The 22,306-nt window shown below is 44.0% G+C and overlaps 1 protein-coding gene, 1 long non-coding RNA gene and 1 pseudogene across 4 annotated transcripts in view; 1 reads left to right on the forward strand and 2 right to left on the reverse strand.

Moving 5' to 3' along the window:
* The window catches only part of LOC131382166 (uncharacterized), a 38,372-nt gene extending 16,161 nt beyond the window's left edge, over positions 1-22,211 (forward strand). The window contains exons 2-4 of the long non-coding RNA XR_009211414.1: positions 18,339-18,549; positions 19,198-19,418; positions 19,932-22,211. This is a non-coding gene — a long non-coding RNA (uncharacterized LOC131382166). The remainder of the gene's footprint in view (positions 1-18,338; positions 18,550-19,197; positions 19,419-19,931) is intronic.
* Positions 14,365-15,121, reverse strand: LOC116460381 (Parkinson disease protein 7-like; annotated as a pseudogene).
* Positions 18,805-22,306, reverse strand: part of EXOC2 (exocyst complex component 2) — a 192,677-nt gene continuing 189,175 nt past the window's right edge. The window contains exons 28-29 of one of the 3 annotated variants that reach the window (XM_032141514.2): positions 20,267-20,388; positions 18,805-20,057 (exon numbers count right to left, since the gene is read on the reverse strand). In XM_032141514.2, coding sequence (XP_031997405.1) covers positions 20,295-20,388 — 94 coding nt within the window. In that variant the 3' untranslated portion in view covers positions 18,805-20,057; positions 20,267-20,294. The other 2 variants (XM_032141515.2, XM_032141511.2) reach the window with 2 other exon arrangements.

A 22,306-nucleotide genomic window follows, 5' to 3' on the forward strand; every position in this document is an offset into this window, starting at 1 on the left:
CAGCCACCTCCCTGCTCTCATGCCTGCTGCAGACCTTCTGTGGCAAGGGCAAGTGCTGTTTGGGTGTTACTGGAACTTCTAACAGGTCTGGAAAATGGCCCTCAGGTTTCTCCCCAACTATTTATTTTGAAATAATTTCAGACTTAGAGAAGAGTTGCAAAGTTAGTGCAGAGAGGGTCCATATACCCCTTCATCTAGTTTCCCCAATGTTAACATTTTATAGAAACAGTACAATTAGGATAAACGATGACATCAGTACTACTAAAATACAGATTCTTATTCAGGTCTGAATGAAATAAAAATGGAAGCGATTCTTGTGCAATTAGGAAGGAGCCAGGCATTATCACCGTGGCCGGCTGTGCGTCGGGCACCGCACCTTCCTTGGGGACCACGGCGGCTTTCAGCTCCTGAAGCTCCAGCTGCAGCTAAGCAGGATGGAGGGAGAAGTGGAGGGGCTTGGTCCACCACACGAAATGGAGCCTGTAGCCGTTCGGGAAGGGATAGTGCAGGCGCAAGGAGTGCCCACCAGACACCTCTGTCCCCGCCCCGAGGGTGAAAGTGCCAGCACAGCAGTTCTATTGTGGCTTATTGTGGGAAGAGACCAGCTACCTGATACAGAGAGAGATGATAGCTGTGGGACACTTTACAGTTTACAACCTTTTCACAAAATGACTAATGGGTGTCCAGAATCCGAGCTTGGTAACCGCAGGTTAGTGACAGAGCTGAGAGCCTTGGAATGCCTGGGTTCTGCTCCACTCCAGAGGGGAGGACAGCAGCTTCTGTTTGTCCCACCCGGCCGGTGGATGTTGCAACTGCAATCTCCAAGGCACCCTGCTTGTGTGGTAAAACTCACTTCTGAGTAAACAGAAATGTGATGGCCTGCTCTTCACGGGGCCTTTTCCATGAAGAGTATTGGGTAGCTGTAATTCCAGTACTTTGGGAGGCCGAGGAGGGGAGGATCACCTGAAGTCAGGAGTTCGAGACCAGCCTGGCCAACATGGTGAAACCCCGTCTATGAAAAATACAAAAATTAGCCGGGCATGGTGGTGCGTGCCTGTAATCCCAGCTACTTGGGAGGCTGAGGTAGAAGAATCACTTGAACCCAGGAGGCAGAGGTTGCAGTGAGCCGAGATCGCACCACTGCACTCCAGCCTGCGTGACAGAGTGAGACTCCGTCTCAAAAAAATAAGAGTATCGGGTAGGAGGCAAGGAAATTGGAGGCTTTACATCCAGCTCAGCTGGAACAGACCAGTCCAAAGAGAAGGAGAATTTTTGTTTTGAGCCAAGAAGGAGGGCTTAGGAAGCTCCCCATTTTAGAATGTGGAATGTTAGTTTCTTATGTTGACCTAAGGGCACGTGCTCAGAGACACTGACTTGGAGAGTTTTATAAATTCTGCAATGCCTAGGAAGTCCGAATGCCTAATGACTTTTACATCACTTGTTTTGTGTGTGTTCTTTAAATGACTATCTTCATGTTTTAAAATATCCAAAATTACTTGAGTTTCATTTGCAAGCTGAGTTATCAAAGATATTGCCTATTTTTATGAAGAAACAAATTTTTTGGAATGAAAGCATTTATGGGATTTTCTTACAAATGAAAGGGTGTTGAGGGTTCCTGAAATGAAGTGTAGCAGGATCTCATTCTGGCCTGGCCTTGGTGAAGCCTGCAGGGAGTCTCTCTCTCTCTCCCCCTCCCTCCTTCCTCTCTCTGTCTCTCTCTCCCCCGCCTCTCTCTGTCTCTCTCTCCCTCCTCTGTCTCTGCCTCCCTCTCTCTCTCTCTGTCGTGCGAAGGTCACAACGTGGCCTCTGTAGAGGCTTCTCTCATAGGATCTGCCAGTGGTACATGGAAAATCTGGGACCCAGAAGATCAGTTTCATGGTGGCCCCCCTTGTCAATAAGGGGATATGCTTCCCAGGGGACGCCTGGAACCATGGAGTCCTAAATCCAGGCGCTGTCAATCAGGACGCGTGTCTGTTCATGTTTTCCACCCATACATTTAATGCCTTCTCCTTAACTGAGCACTTATCAGGCCCTGTGGCCATAACTTTTGCAGTTTGAGATGTGATAGCAAAACGAGTGCAAATTTCCTTCATCACATTTTCATGAATAGATTTGTTTTTACTGTAGATCTTAGCAACTTCAGCTTACAAATTTTTTCTTTTTTTCTTTTGAGGCAGGGTATGGCTCTGTCGACCAGGCCAGAGTGCACTGGAGCAATTAAGGCTCGTTGCAGCCTTGATCTGTGGGGCTCAATCATCCTCCAGCCTCACCCCCCTACCTGGGACCACCATGCCTGGCTACTTCTTGTATTTCTTGTAGAGACAGGGTTTTGTCGTGTTGTCCAGACTGGTCTCAAACTCCTGGGCTCGAGTGATCTGCCCACCTCAGCTTCCAAAACTTGTGGGACTACAGTCGTGAGCCGCTGCGCCTGGCAGCTTTTGATTATTTTTTAGTCAAGAACGTTCCCCTTTTCACGTAAAGGAAGCACTTGATGGCTTCTCTCTGGCAATTTGAATTGCCAGCATCACCGCTCTTGCACCTTGGCGCCGTTATTAAGGAAAATACGGGTTCTTTGAACACAAGCACGGCCACCTGGACAGTCGGCCTCTTCAGGGATAGCGCTCCTCAGTGGCTAAGGGGCAGGCAGCGCCTCCATCGTGGATCCCCTGGGCAAAGCGATGAATCTCATCCCAGTGCAAGATCTCATCACACTACTCAGAGCTGTGCACCTTTTAAAACCCAGGAACTACGTATTTCTAGAATTTTCCACTTACTAGATTTGGACCACGGTTGAGTGCAGGTCAGTGAAACCGTGGAACGTGAAAGCAGGGATAAGGGGGACTGCCGCAGATGCATTTCCTCTGGGTGTCAAGCAGCACACCTCTCCCTCCGCCCCGCCAGGGTGCAGAGGCTGGGCGGTGGCCTCCATACGGAGGGTGGAGGGAGGGGCCAGGCTACCCTGCCTGTCCCTGTGGTGCAGCCAGCTCAAGGGCCGGTGCACAGCCAGGGGCAGCCTTCCACTGCTGAAGGTTTAACTGGACAGAGTCCTGCACACAAAGACAGGGCAGGCGGTACTTACTGAACCGTGAGTTTTAACAACAGCATCTTAGCCAGGGTGGGAGAGCCCCTGGGGGCCTCGAGGCTGCAGGTGGGGCTTGCACACCCCCAGAGGCTGCCCCACCCCCAGCAATGGGGATGTCTGAGCTGCCAGTTCCGCAGTCGCTGCTTTTATAAAAAGGAAACTTTAGTGTATGGTATTTTCCTGAATAGTGAGGAAAAAACCCCTGATATCTTACACTAGAAAATCTCTTCCTCACCTTAGAGAAATCCCTGAGGGTCGGGTGTGGGAGAGGGACATTCCCCTGCCTGATGCATTCGTCAGTCTAGCCTGACAGATGCTTTGGTTATGTAGTTTCCAGTCATCGGCTGTGGCATTCTCTGCAGCACCTCATCGTCCTGACTGTTTCCAGGCACACCTCTTAGCACCTCACTCGCTGCCACACGCTCAACAAGCCAGGCTTCACCTCTGCCCGCCTGCCCTCCTCTTCCTTATCTTCAGTGAGCTGCACCGTCCCTGTCCCACCTGGGGACATCTTGCCACCATCAGGAGCCCCGTCCTCGGTCCCATGCAGCAAGGCCCAGGCAGTGGGATGGGTGGTGGAGAATCGCCCTGCTCTGTAAAATCTACACCCGAAGCCTGGTTGGAGACACTTGGTTGCAGACTTTTTTTTTTTTTTTTTTTTTTTTTTTTTTTTTTTTTTGAGACGGAGTCTCGCTCTGTCGCCCAGGCTGGAGTGCAGTGGCGCAATCTCGGCTCACTGCAAGCTCCGCCTCCCGGGTTCACGCCATCCTCCTGCCTCAGCCTCTCCGAGTAGCTGGGACTACAGGCGCCCGCCACCACGCCCGGCTAATTTTTTTTTTTTTGTATTTTTAGTAGAGACGGGGTTTCACCGTGGTCTCGATCTCCTGACCTCGTGATCCGCCTGCCTCGGCCTCCCAAAGTGCTGGGATTACAAGCGTGAGCCACCGCGCCCGGCCCTTGGTTGCAGACTTTGCCTAAGACTTGACCATGGAACTTGAAACAACTGAAGATCCTTGCCCAGGAAGAAATCAAACCGCCAAGTCCTAGTGTCAGGATTCGCTGTCTTCCAGACTCAGTCTCCCGCGTCACAGCTCAAAGCGGGAGAGCTGGGAGGCGACAAGCACAGGCTATGGCGCAGCTGTTCAGGGCCGACGTCGGGCAGGTGCTCAGACCTTCAGAGGTGATTCTCTAAAGCAATGGGACTCCACTTCTCTGGGGTTTGCAGATTGGTTCTGTGCTTTGCTGAAAATTCAACAAATAGATAAACTCCCAGATGGAATGTTCTGACGTCCAGGCGGCAGAGCTCTCATCTGCTCTGAGGACGTGTGATTCATCCACATAAACATAATGCTGCCATCCTGCTGCAGAAGTCCAGCCCAAATGCCACCTTGTTTCGAGCCTGTGTACATCTCCAGGCGGCTTTAAAAACAAGGCAATTTCCTCTCACAGGCCCAATACCATCCCCACATCTACCAAAACTAACTTCTAAATCTCATCCAATACCCGGACCATATTTAAGAGACCTCTGAACATCTTTAAGATGACGTCCGCACAGTTGGTTTACCAACTACTGCATATGAAGATAAATTACATCGAGGGCAGAATTCATTTGGATGTGTAAGTTTTTTTTGTTTGTTTTTGTTTTTTAGATGGAGTCTCACACTCTCATCCAGGCTTGAGTGCAGTGGCTCAATCTCAGCTCACTGCAACTTCTGCCTCCCGAGTTCAAACGATTCTCCTGCCTCAGCCTCCTAAGTAGTTGGGATTCCAGGCATGCACCACCACACCCAGCTCATTTTTGTATTTTTGGTAGAGACAGGGTTTCACTATGTTGGTCTTGCTGGCCTTGAACTCCTGACCTCAGATGATCCGCTTGCCTTGGCCTTCCAAAGTGCTGGGATTACAGGCGTGAGCCACCGCGTCTGGCTGGATGTGTAAGTTTTGATGTGAGTTTAAAACAAGTCTCTGGGGGAAAAAAAAAAACAAACCACTGCCTTTCTTTAGGGCAAGGCCCTGGCCTTTCTAGCCCATAGGTGGAGGGCATTTACTTAGCACTCTGGAGCAAGCAGCTGATCCCAGGACACCTTTCTTAAGAAGAGTGGCAGGAGCTGCGATATTTCCTGAGGTCACACTGTTTTCATCCCCACGACCAGAGGCGTTTGCACTAGGACTTGGTGCGTCTTGGTTTCCTTGCCTTCCTGTCACAAGCTCTTGTGATTATAAGTAACGCAGTAAATGTCTCCTAGCTTCAGTTGTCTCCTTGGTAAAGTCCAGATGTAAAAATATTCTGCTCACTTCACAGGAACTCAACAATCATACATGAAGTTTCTTGGAAAAGCACCGCATTTTATGCCTATGAAAGGCGATGTCAGGGTTAGCAGGAACGGTTAAATATAGGCACACCTGTGCAGACATGCTTGGCAGGAGCTGAGGACATCATTGTGCATCATAGCAGTTTTGTTATTGGCACAGCTGAATAATTAGCTTGTTATGTAACAGCACATAGACATTCACACCCCTAGTGTCTCCGTGAATGCAGTATTTCTCCCATCAATGCAAGGCGGCATATGAGGATACAGGGGCAGCGGGTAGAGAAACTGCTGTGTCGATTTCCTTCCAAAAACTCTAGGACACTGATCAGTTAAATGGCTAAGTTTGAAGACATCTTCTAAACAGCAAACTGATGTATCCTTTTGCTTTTGGCTAGAGCCTCTGTGCTCCCGGCTCCCTCCTGCAGCCCTGTCTTCTGTGATCTGCCCTCAGCCCTGGTCCACCTCGTGGTTCTGTGCTAACCTCATCTCATCCCATATGATCTCACCCACCCTCTCCATGGCTTCAGTGGACATCTAGAAGCCCACTGTGGTTTCTTGCTGTCCTCACAGCCGTGGGGGTCTCTGAGTAGTACACCCGGCACGTCTAATTTCTTCACACCTAAACAGAAGTCTCAGGGAGTTGGGGAAAATAATCAAACTCATTCCAAACTTTTGTCAGTCTAGCTTTCTTCGGTTAAATGCTTCCCTCTTTTGTGATGATAGATTTGCCCATGGCAAGCAAGGAGAGGGCCAAGAACAGCCCTTTTGTTGCTCGGTACCTGCACCTCTGCTTGGCGTGGAGCACATGGGGTCCCCCTTCTGTTTCCCTGGAGAGCCTGTGCAGCCCCTGAGAGCAGAACTACACGAACGTCAGCCCCACAGCCTCCCAGGCCTAGATCGCCCGTGCCCCGGGGCTGCTGTCAGTTCCCACTGTGGAGTCTCCCAGACTTGAGCATGGGCTTTGCTTTGTGAGGGTTCCTCTGACAGTGGGCTCTCACTCAGGAGAGTCTGCTGTGCATGAACAGTGCTACTACCTTCAGGCACAGTGGTGAGGGGGCCGGGTGCTGAGCAAGACTGCGTTCCCGTCTGAGCTATCTCTACCTAGTTACGTGACCTTGGGCATTATTTGGCCTGTTTACTGCAGTTTTCTCCTGTGTAAAATGGGGATAGTTATGCAGATCTGAAAATGCTATCTCGAGAGTAGCTGCTAATCCATGTAAACGCGGGACAGTGTCTGACAAACAGCCCAGGGGCACGGTGACCGAGCCTGGGAAGCACAGATGCTGAAGCTGTTAGCTGTGGCACGCAAGCCGTGGTGCACTTCGGACCACCCGGAGTCCGTGATAAGTGCAGACGCCTGGGTTCCTGCCCTAGGCTGGCTGTGACGTGACAGTCCAGCGGGTCACCCCAATGCATTGTAAGGCTGCAGAGCCAACTCCTCAGACAAAGTTAAGGGTTATCTGCTCCACACACACAACTAAAAAGGCAAAAAGCAAGTCACCAAGGCACTCTTCCCTCATCCTCTGCCTCAGCGAGTCTGGAGGAGTTAGCTGTGGGGAGGCTGGCTTTGCACAGGTGTGGGGCTGGGCTCGCGCGCGGCTCTGACCATCATTTGTGTGTCGGCAGCCAGCAGCGTTTTATTCTCAAACAGTGGCATTTTTCAAACGTCTGATCAGGAACCTACGTTTTCAAAACCTACTTGTCATTCAAAATGTCATCGTGGATAATATATAATCCATCAGCCTATACACACAATGGGATTTCGTGTTGTGACTTGGTATGTCAAGCCTAGGATAGTAAACCTGAAAAAACTGTGAGTCTTCCCACTCAAAAGAATGTTGTTCTTTTCTGATGAGGATGTGTGTAAGCCGTGTGTGAGTGACTGACAGGACTCGGGGCGGGGGGAGGGCTGGCTCGGTGCTGTTTCCTGTGTGGTCGGGATCACAGCGAGTGGGGAGTGGTGAAGCCAGCAGAGGCTTTCTCTCTGGATGCCTGCGCTTCCCACCCATCCTCCAGCTGAGGTCCTGGTCCCCAGGCTGCTGTGTTCAGGAGCTGTTTTATCATAGAAATATCTTAATTTTCAAAAGCGGGTATATGTTTCCTTGTTTCCCTCTGTATTCCTACTGTTTCTTCTGTATCTCCTCTTTTTCTCCTTTGATAGGATGTGACTGGGAAAAAGAAACGCAGGACCACAGGAACACCTGTGATCTGTGCTTTCTCTGAAGAAGACATCAGGGCTTCAATATTTAGAGGGGAAACAATGGGCAGGAGAGGAAAGAAACGGGGAAGATATGGTCACCTTCTTGCGAAGCTCTGATTAGGGCTCCATGAATCCATATGCTGCCAGTGAAAAGAAGGGGGCAGAGGGACAGTCAACTGTGCGTTCCTCTCCTGCCCAGCGAGTGTGCTTTTGACATGAGACAGAGCAAACGGGGGGCAGTCACACACGCATTTGTCTCAGGTGAGGGAGAAATGACATCCAGTCCTGACTTTGTCCTGTGCCTGTGGAGATAAGCTGTGAATTCACATTGTCAGGATGAAATTCAACAGAACATTGTTTTAGGGTAAAGATCTTGGGCCCACAGGGAAGTACCTTGTGAGGGAGGCCTCCTAGGGAGGTATGTGGCCTTCTATCTACTTAGGAACAAAACAGGAGCAGTTAACCCAAGGTTAACTTTTCCCAATGGCTTAGTGAGTTTGGGGTCCCAAGATTGTGATTTTCTGTTTACGTGTTCTCAAAGAACCAGCTATTGGCCTTATTGATGTGACCATCTCCATTGCATCTTTGTGTTGTATTTCATTTGTTTTTATTAGCTCATTCCCTCTACTGTCTTTGAGCTCATTCTTCTTTTTTGAGTTTCATGCATAGCTCATGTTCAGTCTCGTTGCCTCTTTAACACAGGCACTTAAACTCCACATTTGCCTTGAAGTGTTTCTTTAGCTGCAAGCCACATTTTGATATAAAATTTTTCATTACTGTTCAGATACCAATTTCTCTAATGTTTGTTAATAGTTTCTTTTTTGACCTATGTGGTATTCAGAAGTCTGTTTTAATACTTCCAAATGTCAGCCAGGCATGGCTTACACCTGCAATCCAGCCACTTTGGGAGGCTGAGGTGGGAGGATCGCTTGAAGCCAAGAGTTCAAGACCAGTCTGGGCAACATAGTGAGACTCCATTTCTACAAAAACTAAATAAAATTTCCAAATATATACAGGGTTTTAAAAGTTATCTTCTTGTTACTCATGTCTAATATAATTTTACTGTGGTCAGCTAATTCGATACCAATTTTTTATTTCTTGAGACTTGTTTGTGGCTAGAATGTGGTCAATCTTTAACTAAAGTCAGAAGGTTCTACAAATTTCTGCCAGATTAATTAAGCTTGCTAACGGTGCTTTTCAAAGTTTCTATACATTTGATGATTATTTTGACTGCTTAATCCATCAATATTGAGAAAACTGTGTTAAAAATCTACTAGTATGTTTATGGATTGCAAATCCCAATAACTAAAAAATTCTATCTATTGAAGTAAATATATTATTTACTGTTTTTTTTTGAGATGGAGTTTTGCTCTTTTTGCCCGAGCTGGGGTGCAATGGCGTGATCTCGGCTCACTGCAACCTCTGCCTCCTGGGTTCAAGTGATTCTCCTGCCTCAGTCTCCCAAGTAGCTGGGACTACAGGCGCCTGTCACCATGCCTGGCTAATTCTTCTGTTTTTAAGAGAGATGGGGTTTCAGCATGTCGGCCAGGCTGGTCTTGAACTCCTGACCTCAGGGGATCCTCCTGCCTTGGTCTCCCAAAGTGCTGGGATTACAGGCGTGAGCCACCTTGCCCAGCCTGAAGTTATTAGTATTATTAAATGTACCTAAGTTTAGAAATTGTTTTATCTTCCTGGCAAATTGTTAATTTCATCATTACACAATAGCCTTAATATATTCCTAAATAACATTTTGCCATCAGGTATACTTTGTGTGATATCAACTTAGCACCATTAGCTTTCTTCTCATGAATATTTCCCTAGCAAACATTTTTTTTGGTGGTGGGAGTGGGGTAGGGCTGGCATTCTTTTGCTTTCAATTTTTGAGTCCTTTTATTTAGGATACAGAAATAGCATATATTTAGAAATACCATATAGATGAATTGTTTTGGGGGGGTGGGATCTAATCTGAGGATCTGTGTCATCTGAAAACATTAGTTCATTGATATTACTGTGCTAATCCATTAGAAAATATTTTTACCCCTTAGTTTGGATTTTCTATTCACTTTCCTTTTTGTGTGCTTCACAAATCCCCCTTCCATGTTAGTTACTCCTACTGATTTTTTTATTTTAATTCCTCACCAACATATACTGCTTCAAAAGTTTTCTATTCTACATCTATTCTTTTTTAAAAATTAAAACACAATTTTTCATTTTAAAATAATTTCAGACATAAAAATGTTTCAAAAATAGAATGAAGAATTCCCATATTCCTTCTCCTCTCCCAGCTTCTCCAAGTATTAATATCTCAAATAGCCACAACACAATGATTAAAAGCAGGAAGTTCACACTGATACAATATTATGAGCTAATTTACAGATCTTATGAAAATTTCACCAGCTGGCTCACTGACGTCCTTTCTCTGGTTCAAGATCCACTCCAGGACCACACATTGCATTTAATTGTCACATCTCCAATCTGGGGTAGTTCCTCAAGTCTCTGTCTTCTGTGACCTTGATAATTCTGAAGAGTATTGGTCGGGTATTTTGTAGAATGTGCCTCAATTGTGTTTGTTTTTTGGGATTAAATTCAAGTTATGAGCATCCCTTCTCTGGTATTTCTGCCAAAAATGCAAGTTAACACTGCTTGTTCTAAAAGAGTGAAATATCAGCAAACTGGAGATGTCTCGGTTCCAGTCTGCTTTTTCCTCCAGATATTACGCTCACCACATCCTGTCCTCCTATTCAAACTTCCTAATTCATGGGCAGGAGGAGACTTAGATCCAGGAGGCCTGACAGCTTCAAGAGCTAGTCCTACAGCGTGATGGCCACAAGCCAACAGCAGACCCCGTGATGGCTGTTGGGTGCAGCAGAGTGTGCCGAGTCTCCAGAACTGGTCTGGAGAGCATCTAAGTAACATTATGTCCAGCACAACCTACAAGGAACAGGGGGCTTCTTTACTCCCTTTAAAGTGTAGGGTTTTAGTGTCGTGCTTCCTCCTGAACCTTTAAAACCGTATTCTCAACTGTCACTTTAAGAATCCAAGTAACTTTAAGAAAGAAAACTGATGTAAAGACAGCTAAGGGGTAAATCAAGGATGGGCCCTCATGGCAGTCTTATCAGAACTTGTTTGCATCAGGAAACAATTTGGCTTTGCTGAGTGTCTGATTAAGTCTTAAAAATAATGCAGATGGCTGGGCACAGTGGCTCCTGCCTGTAATTCCAGCACTTTGGGAGGCTGAGGCGGGTGGATCACGAGGTCAGGAGTTCGAGACCAGCCTGGACAACATGGTGAAACCCCGTCTCTACTAAAAATACAAAAATTAGCCGGGCGTGGTAGCACATGCCTGTAATCCCAGCTACTTGGGAGGCTGAGGCAGGAGAATTGCTTGAACTCAGGAAGCAGAGGTTGCAGTGAGGCGAGGTTGTGCCACTGCACTCCAGCCTGGGTGACAGAGCAAGGGTTTGTAAAAAAAAAAAAAAAAAACAAAAAACCAAAAGCAAAAAAAGCAGACAACTCATGGGGAAATAGATCCACAGAACGAGGACAATGATTATCCAGAGGCCTCAGGAGAAAGTCAGATAACAAGCTTGGGACCGCTAACTTCTGGTTTGCAGTCTGAAACTCCTGCTTGATGCAGAACAACACTTTCTGTGAGTTGTATCTATGCCCATGGTATCTATTCCTCAAGCATTAAAACAAAGCAAATTAATCGATGTTACAGATTGTGAAAATAAATAGTTGGAGAAGTGATCATAGCCTTTAAGGCTTCATGTACTCATATGCTCAGCATATTTACTGAGCAATGGCCAGAACAGGCTTATTTTAAAAAATTCCACTATTACTCCTCTTCTGCTTCTACAAGCACCAATTTAGAGCACTTTGTGTATCATTGAAGTCCAACCACCCTTACTACACGCAAGGAAACAGATGCAGCCAAAGACCACGTGACTTTGACAGCACTGCACAGAGCTGATGACAACTGAAAGGAGAAACCAGCCCACTGTCTTTTGATCTCATTTTCTCTATTGCTTATGCATTTTTCTATTTCCTTGACTTCTGCCCTTTATGATTTCCTTCATTCTACTAACTTGGGGTTGGGGTTGGGGTTGAATTTGTTCTTCTTTGTTAATAGCTTAAGATGGAACCTTAGATCACTGAATGTAGATCTGTTTTCTTTTCTAACGTAAGCATGAAATTTTTTACAAATCTTTTCCTCTAAGAACCCTATAGTTGCATCCCTCAAATTTTGATATGTTTAACTTTTCATTCAGTTCAAATATTTTCTAATTTCTCTGGTGTTTTCCTCTTTGATTCCTGGGGTATTTGGAAGTGCACTGTTTAACTTCCAAATATTTGGGGCTTTTCTTGATATTTTATTGTTATTGATTTTCAGTTTAATTCCACTGTGGTCAGAGAACAAACCGCATAATTTGAAAATTTTAATTTTCTTTGAGATTTGTTTCATGACACAGCATATCAATCATTATTCATATCTTCTATGTCTGATTATTTTCTTCATCTAGTTCAATCAGCTGCTAAGAGGAGCTTAAAACTTCCAATCTGAGAATGATACTGCCTATTTTTCCTTTAATCCTGTCAATTTTGTCTTACGTATTTTAATGATCTTCATGCTTTGTTACTAGATACATACATGATTGTTATATCTTTCTGAGTGACCATTTTATACTTATGAAAAGTCCTTCTGTTATGTTGTATCTTAAAATCTTCATTACCTTATATTGATATAGCAACTCCAGCCTTCTTTATGCTTACTCTTTGCATAGTGTATTTTTTTTCCATCCAGTTCCTTTCAACCTATCTGTGCCATTTTAAAACATAAAGTTCATCTCTTGTATACAGCATATAGTTGGGCCATGCTTCTTTATTCATTCTGACAACCTCTGCCTTTTAATTGAAATACTTAATCCATTAATGTTTAATGAAATTATTGCTATGGTTGTGTCTGGACATATCATTCTGTTATTTTCTATCTGTTCTCTGTTCTTCCTTTTATGCCTTTTTATAGTTACACGACTATTTTAAAAACGCAATTATAATTTTCTTATTGGCTTTTTAGCTATACGCCTCTACATTGTTTCAGTGATTGTTCTGGGGACTACGACATATATCCTTAACTTTTCACAGTCCCTTTACATGTAATATATTTCCACTTCATGTAAAATGTAGAAATCTTGCACCAATATAGGTCCATTCCCCACCCCCTTATTTTACATCTATATAGGCTATAAACCCACAGGACAATGCTATACTACTTTATAAACAGTTATATATAAGTACCTTGCGCTAACCCATTGTGCCGCTGGAGCTCGCAGTCATATATATTATAAAACCTTTCAGAAAAAGCAAAAAGAAAGAATTCTGTATTTACCCAGCTGTTTACCATCTCTAATGTTCTTCACTGCTTTCTGAGGATATGCACTTCCATCAGATACCATTTCCTTTCCGTTTGAAGAACTTCGTTTAACATTTCTTATAGTGCAGGTCTGCTGACAACAAGTTGTCTTAGTTTTATCTAAAAATGTCTATTTAGCTGAAAGAATATCTTCACTTAGAAGTGAAGAAGTCTGGATTTGACAGCTTTTTTCTTCTATCACTTTAAAGATGCCTATTTCACTCTCTCTGGCCTCCGTAATTCTGATGTTAACCCAGAAGTTGAGTCCAATGTTGTTCTCCTATATGTAGCAGGAGTTGTTCAACTGCTGCTGACTAGATCTGTTTTTTAGCTTTGGCTTTAACAGTTCGTGGCAGTGTGGCATTTTTTGTCTTTATCTTTTTTGCTGTTTGCTGAGCATCATGAATCTGTAAATTTGCATCTGCCATAAATTTGGGAAATAGCCATTATTTCTTGAAATATTTTTTCCTGCCTGATTCTCTCTCTGCTTGCCTTCTAGGACCACAGTTATCCATGTGTTAAGACCATTTGTTATACTGAACAGGTCTCTATAAAACTTCCCCAAACATTTCCCTATTATTCATATTGGATAATATCCCCTGGTCTATCTTCAAGTTCCTTTACTCTTTCCTCAGTTATCATCACTGTGCTATTTAAGCCCAGTCAGTATTTTTGCTTTATTTCAGAAATTGTATTTTTTGGTGCTAAATTTTTCATTTTAAAAATTGTTTCTATGTCTCTGCTGATATCTCCTATCTCCTATTAAATTGCTGCTAACTTATTTTACTTCATTGTGGATAAAGTGCATTAAAACCTTTGATAATTCCAATGTTTAGATAATCTCAGGGTTGGACTCAGTTGATTTTCTATTCTCTTGAAAATGTTCCATCTTCCTTGTTCTTCATATGTCAGGTAATTTTGGATTTTTATCCTTGACATTATGAAGAATAAATTGTGGATGAACTGGATCCTGTTCTTTTGATTTAGCAGGTACTTATCTGGCTTGGACTTGAACTGCAAACCCAGTTTTCTCGAGTGTTTCTTGAGTGGTAGCTTTAATCTCAGTTAAAATCTTTGTCTTCAGCCTGACTTGGCTTCATATGCAAGTGTTCAGGGGACAGCCAGCAATTTTTTTTTTTTTTTAGTTTACTAAATGCCCTGTTCTGTGAACAAGGCTCAGAAATGTATAGACAGAATTTGTAGGTTGAGAAATCTGTGTAGTTGTGACTTTACAACTATACTTCGCAAAAGCAGTAATGACAGCAGTTTCTGAACACATTAACCTACTGTTTGGTTTAAAGCGAACACAGAATAGTTCCTAGCAGAATCTAAGTGGTGATCATCACATTTTGCTGCTTTAGTCTTTAAGAACGAGTGGAGTTTTCGCTTGAGCCACCACCTCCTTGCTGCTCAGGGCTTCAACAATCACAAGTGCTAACTCGAAGCTGGTCCCAGGCCCCCAGCTGGTAAGAATCAGGTCACCCTTTTCCACGATTCTCAGAGTAGGTGTAATGATCTCCATTCATCGTTTTGTCTTTAGCAAGCAGGTGTAACTTTGAAAGTAAACTTTCAAAGGTGTAACAGGTGTAACTTTACTTTCAAAAACCTGTGTCATGAGCCAAAAGAGCAGTGGGACCTGCACAGATGGTGGCTACCAGGCCCTTCAGGTTTTCCTGCTCCTTCAGTATCTGCTTCACGGCAGCAGACTCAGATAAATTCTGTGAATCCAGATTACCTCCTGGTAGAACCACCGTGTCATACGGTCCTTCCTTTTTTGCATCTTCAAGACTGGCATCAGGAGAAATGACAATATCGTGGCTACACTGTACTGGGTCTTTCCCAGCCAGACCTGCAACGGTGACCTCAATCCCAGCTCACCTCGTGACATCTACAGGGATGACTGTCTCCTCTGTTCCTTTAGCTAGGATGACCAGAGCTCTTTTGGAAGCCATTTTTATGTTACGTGTTTTAAAGACCCACACCAGGATGCGATTTTGACAGAATTCAAGGATTTCTTCTCTGGCTTTTTCTTTTCTAAAATCCCCCTTCTCTCTCCAGTAGCTGCAATTTCCTGGATACAGTCTTTTGGTTTCTTGGAGCAGAGAGGCACAGAGGATTCAAAAAAATAGTTCAAGAAAACTTCCCAGAATTGACAGATTTTAGACTCACCACCAGGAACAACAGGGCATCACACCCAGAACAACATTAAGAGCTTTCAAAAAACTAAGAAAAGATGATTCTACAGAGAGAAGCAGGTGAAGAGACACTGGAGGACAACAGCACAAAAGCCTCCGAATTCTGAGGAAAAATGATTTCCAACCTAGAATCCTATACTCAAGAAGCTATCAGTAAAGATTTTCTGCAGATATTCAAAGTCTCAAAATATTTACCTCCAATATACTGTTTTCTCAGGAAGCCACTACAGGGTGAGTTTCACCATGTGAGGGAGCAAACCAGAAGAGAAAAAGACGCGGGGTACAGAAGTGGCTGATCAATCCAGGCAAAGGGAACTTCCAGGTTGGTGATTACAAAAGGAGATGCCAAGTATGAGGTTAACCCAGCGGGCATCCAGCCTAGACTAGGACAGGCTAGAAATCTGTAAGGTAGTTGTTCAAGAAGAGAAACTTGGTAACATATCTATGTTTGAATATACTGCAAGGACATTTGAACTTGGAAGGAGGACATTTTGAGATGAGTGAAAATGGTTACAATACATAAAAATACAGTAAGAAAAGAACATAGGCTGTGGCCAGCTTAGAACTGAATGGCATCTACACAGGCCTCATAATGTGAGCACTGGATGCTGGTCTAATCAGAAGGAACACACTGAGAAGACGGGTTAAGGGAGTATGTGGTAGAGGGGATGAAAGAGGAGAGAGCTGAATTTTCATTCTATTGTAGGAAGCCCATAGAGCTCAAAGCCACAGAATCAAGAAGTGGCAATACAAACCTGTGAAGGTAAGGGACCACAAGGTAAATACCAAAAGACTAAGACAGGCTAGGAGAATGGAAAGTGGATGGCTTTAGGAAGCAGGCAGAGGAGGAGGGAGATGCAGAGGGACTGATCATCTTCATAATCAGCTCTGTGGAGCCATTTGACTTTATATATTTGATTAAAAAATAATCGGACACATTTGCTAACATTATTTCATCAATGGCACTCAACGATATTTCCTAAGGGGCTATTTGGTCCCAGCTCCTGGGCTAGCACTGCAGTTCTACACCAAGGCTCCCTGACGGCTGAAGCTGCAGCTCATGGAACTCCTTCACACAGCTCACGGAAGGGCTTTGAGGTCAGTTGAGAGCAAGGGACAGGAAGAATGGCAGAACAGAAAACAATTCCTAGGTCGTCAGAAATCTGTATCCACCCAGGTGAGGCCTGGTTTCAGGAGCCTGTATTGTCTAGGTAGAAAAACTTAGCAAGCAGGAGAAAAGAGAGGGCTGGGTATAAATATTTTATAAGACAGTCCAATAGGCAAAGAAGCAGGGGCAGCAAGAATTGATCAGGCACCCAGGGAAGATAATTTAATAAGAAAGGAAGCAGAGAATAGATCTTTAAAAAATAGTTTTACTTTTGTCCTTGAGGCCAGGATACTGTGATCTTTAAGGAGGAGGTTAGTTCTTGTGAGTTAAGAGAATGGGTTCACAGTATTATGTTTCTCTGATTCCTTCGTTACCACTCTGCTTGGTCATTTCTGGTTTTCTAAATGGTAAGTTTAGCGACCATTTCTCAGTACTTACCCTTTTGACATCTGCACCATTTGACCTTGCTGACAATCTCTTTATTCTTATTATAATACTTGCCCTTCCCTTGATTTCTGTGACCCCATGACCCCATTCTTTTCAGGTTTTCCTCTTACTCTATGATGAGTTCTTTTGGGGCCTTCCTTGGCAGTTAGAATTCAGGCAGTGGTCTTGGTTCTCAGGGATTTGTGTCTGGCTAGAGGGTTTGTAGGAAGGTGGTACAAGAATCTTTTTTTAAACATGTGAAGCGATAATAATGATAACCATGAAAATATCAACAGTGACCACAAGAACAAAACCAGTGGGTTCCAGTCATGGTAAAACACAGTTGAAGGCACCAGACAAGCTTAACTGCCCACTTTGTCGAGGATCTTCTGTGCCGAGACGGGAGAAAGACACTCTGATACCCTACTGCCTTTCATTAGCCAAACTGCAAACAAGTTACCCAAAGACCCAGGTCTTGTCCGTAAGATGTTTATTGTTACGTATTTCTAACCGGGCCAGGTACAAAAAGGCTTTCCAGTAATACATGTAATAAACCTCAGTGTAATAAATCCTCCTGTGCAGGAGCAGAAATGAGATGAGATCAGCATACAGAAAGCATAATAGCCCTAGTACAGAGTAATATGCAACTGTGTTTAAAGCAAAGCTAAAATAATTATGGCTGCTACTCTAATTGAGGAGTGATATAGTAAATATATCTTTCAGAGCAGTTCACAAATCTATATGAAAATCTTTACAATAGAACCAACAGATAAATGTTTAGTGACAAAAATGTATGCAAGTTTAGTCTATGCATAGTTATTTTATGAATATTACATAAAATATGACTTTATTTTAGAAACCTAATCTTGATTTAAAAACTAGTTAAAATTTGTAACTTTTCTGAAAACATATTACACAACACTCTTATGAAACTAATAGCAGAATATCCCATAGCACGTGATCAAAACAGAAATACACACCACCACCTTGTACCAAATCCAGAATAAAAATACAATCTTTTCTATTTCTTTCCTTTAACAAAATCTATATGCAAAGATGACAGAGACAGGAGAATGAGTCAGTGTGCTGGGCCTAAGGCAATGATGCTTGTTTTGCAATGCCCCAATCATTTCTAGAACATGCCACTTTCGTGGTACACTGATATAGAAAGTCTTAGTAAAAAACCAAGTGACTTCTAATAGCTCTTTACCATTTCAAGTGAGGCCAACTTAGCCAACTCACATGAAGCCATGCTGACCCACAAAGAACATGGATGTGCTAAAGACAAAATGCCACCAGAGCGTTAAAGTACCTTGAACCTCCCTAATTTGTTTTCTCAACTGCCTCGTTAACTTGCTCCAGGTCCTGGTTTATCTCTCAGCTTTCATCTAACTTATATTCATCCATCTCCTCTTACCCACTAAACCAGGGTCCTGTAACTCGAGTGGCTCTTGAAATCCCCCTTTCTTCCAAGAAGTCCCCCTGACTTGTTGCAATAGTAGCCCTTGAACTCCCTCACTTGGGTATGGGGTTTTTAGGCCTTTACCTTCCACTCTGAGCCATAAAAGCACTACCGGTTTCCGTGTTGCTACTGTTTATTAGCCTCTGGAATTGATGAACTTTCTCTGAGCTGTGACCTGGGTGGACGGACGTCAGCCTGTTCCGCTGGAAGGAAGAGCTGAGCAGTGGTGACGTCAAGGACATACGGAGCCAGAGTGTGAACCTGAGTCCTGCTACTTACCGCCTTGCAGTCTGAGAGAAGTCACCAACCTCTCTAAGCCCTGACTCCTTCCTCTGCTAAATGGACATGGCGGTCAGCTAGCCCACATGTATCATAGGCTGTTGTGAGGATTAAACAGGGCACTTCATGGTGTGCCTCGCACATGGTAAGTCCCCAGCAAACAGAATTAGAACCTGACAGATGGTTTCTGACAATGTGCTTTACCGATACAGGGTTAACCAGAATGTAAGTATTTTGAGTGTTAACAGTAGAAATATAAAAAGTTATATAGCAAATGAAAATGTTCCAATAAAGACACTTAGGGAAAAATGTCAAGCAAATCACAACTTACATTAAAGGCAGATTCTTTATTGGCTGAATGTGCTGTACTAGATATTTAAAATAACACAAACATTCATGATTGCAGTTTTTAAATTTAGCTCACAGTTGAGTTAGATACAACAGTTAACATACTTAGGAAAGACAATTCTTAACAGCTTTATCAAGCACATTTGTAAAAGATTAAACTTTCATTTCCAGTTACTATGATGTCCCCCATACACCAAATGAACCAACACATTTATTTTAAATAATGGAAACTGTACATGGCTACACTGTGCTCTAAAACATTAATGAGGACATTAATTTTAGCATTTAAAAAAAGGGATTTTTAAAATAACCATAGAAAAATTTGAAAACCCTGACAAGCCGACTACAAAGAGAGAATTCCTCAGTTTTCAGATGCAACGGTATGATGGAGTTGGATGGGCAGCTGACTGTGAGAGAAGTCACGGTGACCTGAACCTATTCCAGTAAAGCCAGTCAGCAGTGAATGTGGGGCAACTGCACGCGGCTGGTCTACAGCTCCCACTGCCTGGTGACCAAGGAGCATCCTGAAGTTTGAGAGAAGAGACTGTGTGACAGCAACATTCTTCCAGCTACTGAACAAGGTCCTTCAGCAGGTGAGAAGTGGCAGAGACAAAGTCACCTGCTGAAGGAGCGGGCAGCGGTGGGCAGGGAGTTGGCTGTCCACGCGGAGCCTGGCCTTTCCTTTAGGGGACCCTGAAGCCTGCGACCGTCCCGCCAACACCTGTGAGTGTAACACAGTACCCATAACACGTTCACACTCCATCACAGATAACACACAGGGCCTCAGACTGCAACGCATGGATGGGAAGTGACACACATCAAATTAAGAGTGAGTGAGAATGAAAGCTAGTGCTCAGTCCTGTGAAAAATAAAAATCAGATAGCAAAATGCAAAGTTAAATCAGACACCTGGACCACAAATAATCTACCCCAGTAGTAATACGTATTTTAATGGAGACCACAAATTTTTCCAAAAACTTGCTTGAATTAGAAAAATTAAGGCCATTTATACGAAATAAGGGTTTTAAGCACAGCTGTACAGTTTAGGACAGTAAGAGCTCCAAAGATGTCTACATGTAACTTTCCAAATCTCCTCTTATCCATCAGGCTCTCCGTGTGTCGTGGGAGCTGCCTGCGCTTCCGTGAACGGGACACTGAGAAATGCTTCAATATGTGCCATGCCATTCCAGAACACTCCCTGCAGAAGCAGCTCTTCCCGCAGCACTCAACCTTCTGCTGAGATGCAAAATGTATTTTAAAGTCATACAGGATCTGATCTAGTAAGAATGGCAAAACAAATACTTCTTGGGCATTTCAAATGAGGTCATTTTAGTTGAAATGTATACCAACACTTTTCGAAGTCAGAGGGAGAAAAATGGCAAACTCAGTGTTTAATACACCAAATACCTTTAGGGTACTTAGAAAGTGAACAGTCTTATTACTTGTTATTTTCCTGGACTTGGCAGATACTTATGTTTTCATCATGGTTGAAGAAGCTGCTTGGAAACAGGTGAGCTGCAAGTGCATGCTACTCTTAAACTTGTTCAGGAGCTCTTCCAGTAACCTGCAGGAAGGAGACACTTGTCTTACAGCCTGACAGATGGGGTGGCCCTAGCAACACAAGAAAACACCAGGGGAGCCAGTGCCCGGCTCTGCCTGTGCTTGCTGTGTTGAGAAGGCAGCTGAAAGGTTCTATCTATGGATCCTTAACTCAGCAAAAGAAACACATCAATCAAAGAAGTTGGTCAAATAGGATATACTGATACACGTATTTATGTTTGTATAGAAACGTCCCCTTTCTATCCCCTCCCAAGATTAATTAGATTCCTCCCTAATACAGACTGATGTTTGGGCCTATTCTTTTTTAGAAATTCAACTCTAAAATAATTTACACACCTTCAAATTCACTTTTTGTTAGATGGTTCTATGAACGTTGGCAAAGCCATACCGGAGTGTAACAGGCTACAGCACGTGGCATGGCTGCACCCTCTCCCCTGCTGCCCCTCTAGTCAGCCTCTTCCCTAACCCCATCCCCCAGCAGCCACTGCTGACTTTCCCTTCCTCCCATTTTGCATTTTATGTTTAACAGATATTAGACAGTGAGGAGCGAAAGCAGTGAGTTAACCACCAGGGGAAGCAGGGTTACGGCTAATTCCACTAGGCAAGTCGCTTTGCTACCTGATACCTCAATCTGTTTCCCCAACTGATCCGAGAGTCATCTAAATTTTCTTTTTTTTTTTCTTTTTTTTTTTTTTTTTTTTTGGGATGGAGTTTTGCCCTTGTCACCCAGGCTGGAGTGCAGTGGTGTGATTTCAGCTCACTGCCACCTTCACCTCCCAGGTTCAAGCAATTCTCCTGCCTCAGCCTCCTGAGTAGCTGCAACTACAGGTGCCCGCCACCACGCCTGGCTAATTTTTGTATTTTTAGTAGAGACGGGGTTTTACCATGTTGGCCAGGATGGTCTTGATTTCCTGAAGTCGTGATCCGCCACCTCACCCTCCCAAAGTGCTGGGATTACAGGCGTGAGCCACTGCGCCTGGCCCTAGTCATCTAATTTTAAAGCTAGAAAGGATTTTAGAGTTTTCCTGGTTTGGATGAAGCAACCAAGAACTGGGTTTAACAGTACTGAGGTCAAGAGATTATTTCACGGTTTAACAATGTTCAATATTAGAATACTATCCCCACAGCAAACCTAAAATATAGTCTTGACCTGGGGCTATTTCAGGGTATTGTTCTTGACACACTATGACGCACTACCTTTGAGCCCTGTTCCACATATGAAACGTAGCAGTGATTGTTTTAAAGAAATGAACAGGGTTTGGAACCAATTCAAATAAAGGCTGGAAGCTAGTGAGAAAGCAGCAGCAGGAAAATGGAAGAAAGGGCTGACAGTGCAGGCCCTGTCTGCACAGCCGCCATGCGCCCAAGTGGGACGTGCGTGGTGGGGGGGGACTGATGGTGGAAGGGCTGGTCTGCTGCCCGCTCTGTGCGTTGATGCCATGTGACAGCTTCCCATCGCCCAGCCCATGTGCTCTCTGCGCTGCACTGAGTCTGCACTGCATTCACGGTGCCAGCATTTCACAGTCAGTGCACCACATGTGCCTGTCTATGGGTCCGGCAGCCACGTGCAGAGGGGGTGGTGAAGGAATGAAGACTGCCTCCGCTGGGGGAAGCCTGGGCATTTTTAAAATTTACCTGGCCTAGATTTTCCCTTAGGTCTGTTTCCTGTTCTATGAGTAGTAAAGTTTAAATTCAGGTTGAGATCATCAGTGTGGTCTAATGAAATACATATGTATATATGAAACTTTATTATGCCATATGTGCACATCTACTCTTAACATTTTATATTTTATAGAACACAAAATAAATACTCCTGAGTTACTCAAAATCACTGACTCCTGCGTTGTACTATGCTTTTTCCATTACTTCTTACGTATGCTACTAATAGTTTACTGAGTAAGTCATAGGTAGCTTTCTTAAGA

This window comes from Hylobates moloch, unplaced genomic scaffold (genome assembly GCF_009828535.3).
Source record: "Hylobates moloch isolate HMO894 unplaced genomic scaffold, HMol_V3 SCAFFOLD_20, whole genome shotgun sequence".
In the NCBI taxonomy this organism is placed as follows: domain Eukaryota; kingdom Metazoa; phylum Chordata; class Mammalia; order Primates; family Hylobatidae; genus Hylobates; species Hylobates moloch.